At 36.6% G+C, this 12,418-nt stretch overlaps 1 protein-coding gene and 1 pseudogene across 1 annotated transcript; one reads left to right on the forward strand and one right to left on the reverse strand.

The window, feature by feature from the left end:
• Positions 1–1,301: 1,301 nt before the first annotated feature.
• LOC111783532 (monolignol oxidoreductase AtBBE-like 15) lies at positions 1,302–4,272 on the reverse strand. Its single transcript, XM_023664459.2, is given in 3 exon segments — positions 1,302–1,353; positions 2,030–3,263; positions 3,942–4,272. Coding segments are annotated over 3 exon segments (1,617 nt in total).
• A 5,251-nt stretch (positions 4,273–9,523) lies between these two features.
• On the forward strand, positions 9,524–12,118 carry LOC111783533 (berberine bridge enzyme-like 8 pseudogene; annotated as a pseudogene).
• The last annotated feature ends 300 nt before the right edge of the window (positions 12,119–12,418 follow it).

The following is a 12,418-nucleotide window of genomic DNA, read 5'->3' on the forward strand; positions in this document are numbered from 1 at the left end:
TCGAGCTTCCCTTCAAGGTTTTAAAACACGTGGGATCGACCAATTTAATTTAATTAATTTATAATATTTTCCACCTGCCCAAAAAGCAAATTGTTGGTTTTATACATGACTTTTGTAAAAGGCCAAATGTTGTTCTTAGGGAATTAGTGTTACAATTGGGAGTTGGCCAAATGTTCAAAATGCACATACACATATATAGGTTCCCCGTTCATACCCTAACACTTTGATTCTTGGATCTCATCATTACTTTGAAAATTAAAACTTGGTTTCCATTGATCTTCATACGAGGATCTAGAATGGGTCATACGTGTTCGTGTTATAAATGGTTCGTTCGTATGACCATTTATAACTTAACAATCCGAACATACCCGATTCAAAAAATTTCTAATTGAGTTAGGTTGAGTTCATTATTTAATAAGAGTTTGTTTGAGTTGAAAAAATTTATAATCTAAACAACTGAGTTGAGTTCAAAAAAATGTCCCAACTCGAACCAACCGAACCTACAAACACCCCTAAACCAAACTAAGTCCTACCCTCGAGAGAAACTTAATATTTGATTAGATCATAAGTAGATTATTTATTAAATGATTCGTTCGTATGTACATCTTGTGAGGATTAACTTTCATGAAATGGTTATATCGATGGAAACAACTTATTCAAAAAATGCATGTAATGACTTGTACCCAATATTTAAATAAAGATTTAAAATTTGAATTTGGCACTTGATGATCGTGACATTTCCCTACGATATAGTCACGTTACTTACTACTTGTTTTTTTAGAGCGAAGACCTATCTCCACCGACTGACACGAGTCTTGTCTGCATGTTTTGTCCTCACTCACATGTTTTCTAGAAAAATTCTCAAGAGGTCACTGGAAATAGAATTGTTCCACAGAAAACATGTTTAATTTTAGAATTTCCATGATCGAGCCACTAAAAAAGTAGGTCTACCTTGTTGCTATAGGTTACCGCTTTCAGTTCTTTTAAGATTTCTTAGTCATCCTATCTTCAGGACCGTTCTCATTCGGAGCGGTCCTAGTTCATTCATGTACTCCTCCTTTACTTGAGTGTCACAGTGCATAAGAGTGCAATGCACTCTAGGTCGGTCTACCGTGGAGTGACCTAAAGTTAATAAATAAAAATTAATTGATTAAAAAGTTTAATTAGTTTATTTAATATTCTTTCGGACTCATAACAAGTACAAAAATATGAAATTTCAAATTAATTTTTAATATATGTGATACATTAAATGTAAATAAAAAATATATATTTAATTAGAAGGGTTGAAATTAACCTTTCTCTTATGTATTCGAGTCATTGTAAGAAAGATCTCGTGGTCGAGATTCAACCTTACTGTACGTAAAGCACAATTATATTAAAAACGACTAAATATTCCCGTAAATTTTTTTTTAGTTTAATTCTGAAGAAATGAAACTCGATCTCAAAAATTGTTTAAAAATCCCGACTTTTGCTACCGGAAAAAGTGATCATTTCTACGAGGAAAAACTTTATCCCAACATACATGGTTGCCTCGAGAGAAGTTTTTCTCTTGACAATCCTACCCTAACGTTTTTGTCAAAGTAGAAAATTTGACCAACCTCTCTTCGACCTCACGTTCCTTTACAACAATGCATTAGTAGTCTATTTATTTTATTTAGCTGTCACCTTCTCACTCGTCTCTTTAAATGGTAGTATTTCATTTTATTTAGCTGTCTCCTTCTCACGTATCCCTTTAAATGGTAGTATTTATTTTATTTAGCCTTACTCGTCTCTTTATATGGTAGAATTTTTATTTTATTTAACCGTCTACTTCTCACTCGTCTCTTTAAATAGTACAAATGCTAGCCATCGAGAAATTCACCCTAACTCTCAATGAAATTTAAGATAAATCAGTAATCTATATATATATATATATATATATATAGATAGAGACATCGTAATTACTGAACTATGCTCAAATTGACAAAAAATAATCTTATTTCGTTCTTCGACATCTCTTTGATTTGCCTTTATTACAAAAACGAGACGCCTTTAAGAACGGTAGAGGGACGGAGGAATGCTTTGTTCATTCCAAAAGAAATTGAAAGGATCAACTTTGGTCTTAACCCTCACCAATCTCTCAAAATTACTTCTATAATACTTCAAACCCCACACTTTAGCCTCTTCATACCTTACATTTCTTCCATAATTCCTCCCCAAATCAAGATCTCTATAGTTCAAATAAGCACCTCTTGGATCCTTTGAAACATAGGGTTCCATATATGCATAAACCTCCCTTATCCAACTCAAATGCTTGTAGCTTTCACTACCATTTTCCCAACTCACCATATATTGAATCCCAAAAATGTTCCCTTTTCTATGAGGAAAAGGGGTTTCCAACGAAGAAATTTGGCTCATTTTTCCTCCATATGGTGTCAAAATCAAGTATGATCCTTCTTCTTCTAACACCTTATTCCAAAGCCCTTCCAACCCATTTTGAGGAATTGGGTATGTCACAAAATCCGATTTTGCTTTGAAAAACGCATTGGAAAGTGATTTTTTAAGCAAAATTTGAGGTGGGGTTTGTATAGGGAAGCCAGCAAAGAACAGAATTGATTGAATCCAATTCAATTCAGTGTAGTTTTCTCTTTGCAATCCCAATTCTGGGAATTGGGTGTTCATAAGTGGTATGAGCTTCTCAATTGGACCAAGAAACAATGCCACAAATGAAAGGGAAATTGTTTGTTCTTGAACGCCTATGGTGACATGAAGGAAGAGATCTTCATCGAGTTTGTATGCAATTCTTTGCCATTTTTGGAAGAGCTGAATTGCGCCTTGTTTGGGAGTTTTTTGAACGTGGAAAATTGTGAGTTTTGGTGGTAAAGAAACTAGCTTGAGCTTCCATGATAGAATCACTCCAAAACTTGCTCCTCCACCGCCTCTTATGGCCCAAAAAAGCTCCTCTCCCATGGCGTTTCTGTCCATGATTCTTCCATTGAAGTCCACAATTTTAGCATCGATTACGTTATCAGCTGCAAGGCCATGTTTTCTGAAGAGGGTTCCAAAGCCTCCTCCACTTATATGCCCTCCTACCCCTACTGTGGGGCAGCTTCCTGCTGGGAACCCATGGATGAGGCTTTTCTCAGCTATTCTATAGTATAACTCGCCGAGCGTGGCGCCGGTCTCCACGGAGGCAGTTTCGGTCTCGATGTCGATATCGATGGAGCGGAGGTTGGTAAGATCAAGAACGATGAATTGAGATTGTGATGATACGTAAGAAAGGCCTATTAAGAATGTAAGTAAATGATTAGATATAACTAGTAATCGTGTAATTTGATAGTTCAGAGCACGAAATATTGCGTTTGATAATTTGGGTTTGTTGAGGATTGTTGGGAGGGAGTCCCATACGGCTAATCATCTCTATTGACATGAGACATTTTGAAACTAAAAAGGAGAGCTTATACTCAAAGTGGACAATATCATACTATTGTGGAGAGTCGTGATTCCTAACATGGTATTATAGCCATGCACTTAACTTAGCCATGTCAATAGAATTCTCAAATGTCGAACAAAGAAGTTGTGAGCCTCGAATGTGTAGTCAAAAGTGACTCAAGTGTCGAACAAATTATGTACTTTGTTCGAGGACTTTAGAGAAGGAGTCGAGCCTCGATTAAGGGGAGGCTGTTCGAGGGCTCCACAGGCCTCATGGGAGGCTCTATAGTGTACTTTAGTTCGCGGGGAGGATTGGTAAGGAATACATCTCCATTGGTATGAAATCTCTTAGAAAAACAAAAACAAAGCCACGAGAGCTTATTCTCAAAGTGGACAATATCATACTACTACGAAAATTCCCGGTTTCTAACAGGGTTAATAGTCACTTATCGAGTCGTATCTTATGAATATTGATAAATAACCAAATAGAGTATAACCCATCAACTTAAACTTCAGTACGTTAACAATACCTTCGTAGTCATGTCCACCGCTCCTTACTCGGAGCTGCAAACCCTTCTTCTGGGCGCAAACGACTGCGGCTTGAACATGTGATTCATGAAATGGGGTCACCAAGAACAATGGTTTAGAAGAAGTATTGAGAAACCTTAGATTTCTTATGGATTGGTGCAAGAGAGAGGAAAAGGAAGCACTTTCATTTGTGAAAACCACTTTAGAAATGGGTATTGATTGAGGTGAAGAATAAGAACTAAAGCACTCCACAAAGCTTTGTTGAAGAGCATGAGAAGGAGAAGAAGAAGACAGCCAAATCAAAGGAAGATAGAAGAGAAGAATCCCCATCATGTCTTGTCTTCTTTTTGATGCTTTTAATGAAAGTTTTTGAGTTATAAATGAGGTTGCAATGTGGAACAATGTTGGAATAATTTGGTGGTTTTGTGAAGAAAATGCCACACGACCATAGTTTTCCCCAAAAAAAATACGAGGAGAAGAATTTTAGGTACTAGGTTACCTTGTTCTTTGGCCTGCAATATATAAATTCCATTGATTGAAGTCAAATGTAATGAATACACTTTTAACATTTAGTTACAAATTTGAATACCATTCTTTAATTTTTGTTTGTTTGCACGTAATATATGGCAATCTATTGAAAATTTAAGATAATTTCTTTAAAATTTTAATTTCCATTTTTTTTATTTTTTTTTATTTTTTTATTCACAACATAGGTTCGGGTTTAACACCTCGTGATCTTATCATTGTCTTTGCATCCCTCTCGACCGTGTTTCGATTTTAACCCTCATTGAGTTTGCAATTTAAACTGTCTAACAAGTTCTCGCTCCAAATATCGTTACGTTTTTTTTTTGTCCTACTCTTAACTCAGTAGATTCATGCGTGCTTCATTGGAATCCTGTCAATCACGTTACATGCAAGTTTGACAGAGATATTACATCTGTGCTTTGTTGGAGAGATAATCTTATCAACCATCGTCCATGCAAGTCTGATAGAGAGATAACATCTATCAATTATTCGAAGCACAGATCACAACATCCATTCTTACTTTTTAGTAAAAAATATTAAACATAGCATGATACAAAATATGCTCGATGCTAATATGTCATAGCAATCCCTACGAGTATTATTTGAAGAAAGACCAAATGATTTACTTACTTAGACAATGAATTCCCTTCCGAAATTTGCTTTTACGTCTTGGTAAGAGCTTTGGATTTCATAAAATTTCTTTGATAGGTCTTAGTTTATATTAAATTAAGGTCAATATTGAAATCGGGATAAGAAACAGATGAATGAGAGTTGATACGGATGAAAAAGGCAACCTCACACGTGGTGGAAAGGTTGTCCACGTGTGTTTGGAGGAGTACTCGCAGTTACTGCGTGACATGTGTTTGTCATCGATTGGCGCATTCGCTTCTAATCGATTGAATTTCGAACTTCTACTAGCATAGCTTTTCCTCACTTTTCTTTGAATAACGAGTGTCCTCCTCTGTTGCCCGGTGTGTGGCATGCTCTCTCTCTTTCGTATGTGCCTTCTGATCTCCATGAGTGTGTTCTGCAATTGAATTTCGCGTTTTTAAGATTTTTTCTAGATTTGATCGGGTTTTCTTGTTTTTCCCATTTTCTTTTGTTTCAACTCGATTCAACTTAGTTCCTTCACAAAGTTGAAGAGTTTTAATCTAGATTTTCGACGAAACTCATTTCATTAGTTATGGAAGAAAATAAACACATTCAAGGTTGACCAAAAACTAGCAAACTGGCCATTCTTGAGGCTTGTCAGAACTCCGTGGTGGGCTGACGTGTAGACGCGTGTTGAACGGTAGTAGGTGTACACGAGCCGATGCAGTTTGGGTGGTTATCCGGTTTAGGTCTGACTCGGTGGGTTCATCTTCTTCACCCGGTTTTTTGCGCAATTTTTTCGATTTCCTTTCTCTCTACTTTCTGCGACTGTTTTCGACGTTTTTTCTCGTCTTTTTCCTCCTCTACCTCTCAGTTGACCTCATGCTTCACTTCCACTAAGTCTTGTGACTTGTAAACACCTACATTGATAGATCCATGAGACTCCAAAAACTCTAAGGCTTGAATTCCATTTCCGACCAAGAATGGACGCTGTTAAAGCATGAAACGTACCTTAGGTGTACGTACAGTCGTTGACGATCTCTTTGGTGGCGTGGGTTCGTCGTTCTAGGCATTGGGTTCGTCGGTATAGTCTTGTCGGAAAACGTTTTCAAAATCTCTCTCTACCTCGTATTTTTTCTCTCTGTTCTCTATTGCAGGTGTTCGTGGGAAGTCTGGTTGAAGTCTGGTTAAAGGTGTTCGTGTTTTCCCTCTCAATCTAAATGAAAATTTTGGATTGATCAAGATTAAGTAAAAGAAAACTCGTGATTTGAATCATTCTACAAGAAGTTTGATCAACACCATTTAAATAACTTTTAACGTGCAAGTTCCAAAATACAAGATTTTGCAAAGTAAAAAACTTAACTCTCAACAAAGATAAAATAAAAATTCTATTTTTTTCAATTCAAAATGTGATGTCCACGAGAAAGAAAGACATTATATAGCGTTTGACAACTTTAACCTATGTGAGTTAAATACTCGCATAATATTTATATTAAAATGAAGTTAATGATAAAATATTGTAACCTATGTGGACTATGGTATAACCTTATCTCCGGCCTTAGCTTGAATGATATATAAATATTGAAATTACACTCAAAATAATGTAATAAAAGAAATTTGTGGTCTATTATCCATCTCGGACTAAGTTTCATAAATTAAACTATTGAGTTCGTTGAAGTTCAACTTTGCAAAAGACTCCTCCGTTAGGAAATATTGTTCTCTTTCGACTTTTTCTTTCGGGCTTCCCCTCAAAGTTTTAAAATGTTTCTAGTAGGGAGAGATTTCGAGACCCATATAGGTAATGTTTCGTTCCCCTCTCTGATGTCCAGTGTCTAGCTCCAATACCATTTGCAACGGCTCAAGCCCACCGCTAGTTAATATTGTTTGTTTTGACCCGTTACGTATCACCATCATTTTCAAGATTTTAAAACGTGTCTACTAGGAAAAGATTTCCACGTATAAAAAAATGTTTTGTTTCTCTCTCCAACCGATATGGAACCTCATAAATTTCCTTTGACAAGCTCAACATAACTTGAATATAAGTAACTAAAGTTCGTTGTAACTTCTTGACTCTCGTTCTTAGATCTTGACATATAATAAAAAAAATTGAAGTTAAATATTAATACATGACTATGATTAATTGAATTGTTAAGTGAAATTTACCGAACACTAATAAACTTAACAGCTATATACATTCTTTTTGTCAAAACAAAACTCACAACTTTTTTATTTTCAAAATGCATTAATGGGTTGATGGAGAAAGTTTAGCTTCCATTTTAATATGAAGATTCAAAGAGGATGTCATTTATTAAGGTTATATGGTCACTAATTCAAGTGTTTTTAAAAACAAATCTTTATGGAATTTCATGCTTGTAATTCATTAAATTTTGGAGTGCCATGTATCACAGAAGTCGTGTTATCTATGGCCGCATGTCGGATGTCCTAGTCATGCTTGTCTAGGACGTGTCGTTCAAGGCCGCATGCCCGTTCCAAACCCCTTTTACGGGGTGTATGACAAGTCACAAAAATCATGTCTATATTCTCTAGGGCTAAAATGACCCAAAATGTTTTACACCAGATATGATTAGTTATTAATTCTTTCTATCTGGGTTATATGCTATTAAAGTCGTTCATGTTGCCTACTCACTTTTAGCTTTTAACATTACTTTCTTTATAATTGTTTTCAACGTATTTCCTCACTCACATTTTTCAAAATATTTCTCTCAAACATGAATCTAGGCTCGAGCATATGCCAATATTGTTTGCGAAGTCCGAATTTCACACAACTGACTTATTTGCTAGGTTAGAACAAGTGTCGCACAATCGTTGTCTCATTGCCACAAGAGTGCAATTGTGACACCATGCAAACTAACTCTAGCTTACTAGAGAAGAAACCATCCAAGTCTAGCTTACTAGAGAAGTTGGAAAAATAAACAATTCAATGTCGAGATCGAAGTACGATAAACCATAGTTGATAACAGTTCGATTTTTAGTTTTTGACAAGAATACTTTCAAAGAACTAATGGCTATCTATAAATTTTAGCTACCTACTAGAAGCTAAATATTAAGTAAGTAGCATGATAAGGATAATTAAGCTAACATGTCGAAGTTAGATACTGACACAACTAGTTAGTGTTTTAGTGCACCATAGGTAAAAACGCGACAATATTCGTGGTGCTGCTTCAGGATTCTAATGTACTACATTCAAGGTCAGAATGAGCTTATTGCAAGCAACGATAACTCTCAAACACTTGCTAGGAATGTCGACCAGATTGGGAGGGTGACATGAGTGAAAAATGAAGGGTTCAAAGAAGAGAAAGGCCTTGTTTTTCTCATACTTTGGCCTTAGGATATGTATCATGTATTAATGTTCTTTTCCTAATCAATGAAAATCGAAGTTTTGACTTGATCAATCGAAGTTTTAAATGTGTTTTAGACCTTTAGTTCACGTCTTCTTCTACGTCCTTCGACTCTCTCTCTCCCTCACGTCGTACCGCTTGCCTAAAGTGATCTTCTTTCGTGTAATGACTCATATTTGCTGTACTTATACCAACAAGTTACTACGAGAAAAATATAACAAAATTGATTCATTTATATAAGCAACTCTCTTTGTTGAGTCTACGATGTACACCATCTAGAGTATGAGCCCCATAGCCCCTTAGCCCCTTAGCTTCGGTATGCACTCGTCACCAACCGTTCAAGCTCAACTATTACCCGAAAAAGAAAAGTAGCTCATTTATAGGCTTATAATTAGACATAAATCCCATATAAAATCAATGGATTATGTATTTACCTTATAGGTATTCCAATAGTGGTAACCTAAACTCTCAATCATAGGTTATCTATCACAATAACTACAAATATGACTCGATCTACTCCTCTAGGCCAATCAATACTAAAAAGTCTTCACCATTTCATCGGGCTCCTTCAACCCTATCTCAGTAATTAAGTTTACAATATTCAACTTATCTAGGCTCATCTCGATCATTTATATCACATGGTCTATCCAATGGTTGGTATCACATCACTAGGTCATCTTAACCCATATCTCAACCATTCGTACCACATGTATCTAAGTTCAAGTTATTTAGTAATGCAAATTATAATACCTTGGCTATGTTGCATAACTATAGGCCTAGTTATTAGGTTACTATGTAAGTTCTAATAAAGGTTAGCCAACGAACTTGTCATATAATTATGTTGTCGGTAGAAGCATCAAGTCACTCAATATAATTATATTGATAGGTTACAATACAAAGACCTTCAACAGTGTCAAATTAACCTTTAATAATAACTTGTCTTGATAGACATAGTCCATATGAGTATCAGAACCGTTGATTAAGCTAAGGTCAGTGTCCTAATGCATACGATATGTAGTGCGATCACTAAGTTATTATACAGGATTAAAGAATCTCGAACTAATCGTTATCTATACTATTTAGGTTGACTTTGATTTTTCTGGGTCAAAATGTATGCAATTTTGCATAGTTTGTCATCAAAGTTTGAATCTTTATAAATAACTTAATATGAAACTCCAAACCCACAAACCCATTAAAATTAAAACATTAAATTCCTCAGTAATTTTGGTGTTATTATTTTCATTTCTTCTGGTTTTCGCTTCTCCAAAAACAGCTACTGAAAATTTCGTTCAATGTCTTCTCCGCCGCTCTCCGCCGTCCTACCCTATTGCTCCGGCGATCTTTACACCCAACAATCATTCTTATTCCTCTGTTCTTCAGACTTACATTCAAAACTTGAGATTCAACACTTCAACAACTCCTAAGCCATTCCTTATTCTCACAGCTCTCCATGAATATCATGTTAGAATTGAAATTCTATGTGCTCGAATCGATAATCTTCTGATGAAGATTCGTAGCGGTGGCCACGATTACGAGGGAGTTTCTTATGTCTCCAATGCCGTCCCTTTCTTCATTCTTGATATGTTCAACCTCCAAAGAATCTCTATTGATATAAAAACCGAGACGGCTGTTAGAAAACACTCATATAACTAAGAGAGGCAATAAACCAACTTTTTCATTATTCAACTTGTTACACACTGCATATATAGACAGAATAGCCACAGTAACAGCCAATAACTACCCTTAACCGCTAGCCACACTAACCGCCAATAACTACCCTTAACCACACTAACCGCCAATAACTACCCTTAACCGCTGATAACTACCCACCGCTGATAACTACCCTTAACCGCTGATAACTACCCACCGCTGATAACTACCCTTAACCGACATAAATTGAAATACAAACAGTAAATAAAATGAATTATAGTTAATACAAGATTAAATAAACTAACAACGGCTTGGGTAATTTTATCGATACTCATTTACTTTGTTAGGAATAACGACTCCACAATAGTATGATATTGTCCACTTTGTGCATAAGCTCGCAACGGAGATAGTATTCCTTGCTTATAAACCCATGATCATTTCCTGAATTAACCAATGTGGGACTCCCTCCCAACAATTCTCGACACACTTCACTCGTTGGGCTTGAAAAATTGGATAGGACTACGAGCGATAATAATGTTAATTGAAAAAAAAAAGAATGAAGATGACATCATTTTTAAGAAACCTTTGACATCATTTATTTATATTCTTTATGATCAGGTTCAAACAGGAGCCACCATAGGAGAAGTGATTTATAAAATTGTAGAAGAAAGCAAGCTCCATGGCTTCCCGGCCAGAGTGTGCCCTACGATGGGTGTCGGTGGCCATTTTGGTGGCGGAGGGTACGGTAACATGATGAGGAAACATGGCCTCACGGTGGATCAAATCATCGACGCGAAGATAATCGACGTAAACAGGAAGCTTCTCGACCGAAAAGCAATGGGGGAGGATCTATTCTGGGCCATCACAGGCGGCGGAGGATCGAGCTTCGGAGTCGTTGTAGCATACAAAATCCGATTGGTTCGTGTACCGGAGACGGTGACGGTGTTCAGAGTAGGAAGAACGTTGGAAGAGAATGAGTTGACGGAGATAGTAGATGAGTGGCAGCGGGTGGCACATGTGATTGACAATGATTTGTTCATAAGGGTTACGTTTGATGTTGTAAATGGAACACACAAGGGAAACAAGACACTGAGAGCAACGTTTCTTGCCATGTTCCTCGGAGATTCCAAAACCCTTTTGTCTCTCATCAACAACAGCTTCCCTAAATTGGGTTCAGTGCTTTTTTGGACAGATGTTTCTTTTTACTCCAAAATTTATCAAATTGGAAGCTTAGGGATTCATGTTTTATTCCACTCCCCAATCGAGTTACATAGAAACTGTTAGATGAACACGACTCTCCACAATGATATGATATTGTCCACTTTGAGCATTAGCGCTCATGGCTTTGCTTTGGGCTTCCCAAAAGGCCTCATAACAATGAAGTTAGTATTTCTCACTTATAAACCCATGATCATTCCCTAAATTAGCGGATGTGGGACTTTCATCCTCCAACACCTCCCCTCGAACAAAGTGCGCCTCCTCTTAATCGAGGCTCGAAGGCAGTCAAAAATGACTAAGACTCCAAAGGAGTCGAGCCTCGATTAAGGGGAGGCGTGCTTTGTTCGAAGGGAGGTGTTGGATGATGAAAGTCCCACAGCTGAAAGTCCCAAATCTGCTAATTTAGGGAATGATTATGGGTTTATAAACAAAGAATATTCTCTCCATTGGTGTGAGGCCTTTTGGGGAAGCCCAAAGAAAAGCCGTGAGAGCTTATGCTCAAAGTGGACAATATCATACCATTGTGGAGAGTCGTGTTCGTCTAACAGAAACATTTGTAAAGGCCCTATTGAACCGAACGACGGGACGGATCCATCTAAAAAGAAAGTCGGACTATGTGAAAACCCTAATTCCAAAGAAAGGATTGAACAAAATAGGGAAGAAAATGATAGAACTTGAAAAACCCATGATGAAATTCAACCCCTATGGTGGAAGAATGGGTGAGATTGCATCAAATGCAACTCAACTTTGAGAGGTTGGTGAAGATCAAGGCCAAGGTTGATCCTGACAACTTTTTTAGGAATGAACAAAGCATTCCAAGATTTCCACATGTTTGAAGATCAAAGTTGGCTGTGTTCTTTCTATGTTGTCGCTTGTCTTGTTCTTGTTTGCGATATGAAAATAAGTTGTCCTTTTGTTTTTTGTTCTTATAAATATAATGAATGCCTAAAAAACTATGAAAATAAGGCATTCTATTATTGTGAAATATTATACATTACAATTTTTTTTTTTGATCAAAGCTATTAGTAATTTATTTCGAACTTAGCATTGAACTTTAAACAATTTTATAGCTTCGATATCATTTGTAACGGTTGAAGTCCACTACTAATAGATATTGTCCGCTTTGGTCCATTACG

The sequence above is a fragment of the Cucurbita pepo genome, chromosome 20 (assembly GCF_057944985.1).
Source record: "Cucurbita pepo subsp. pepo isolate OVF chromosome 20, ASM5794498v1, whole genome shotgun sequence".
Lineage (NCBI taxonomy): Eukaryota > Viridiplantae > Streptophyta > Magnoliopsida > Cucurbitales > Cucurbitaceae > Cucurbita > Cucurbita pepo.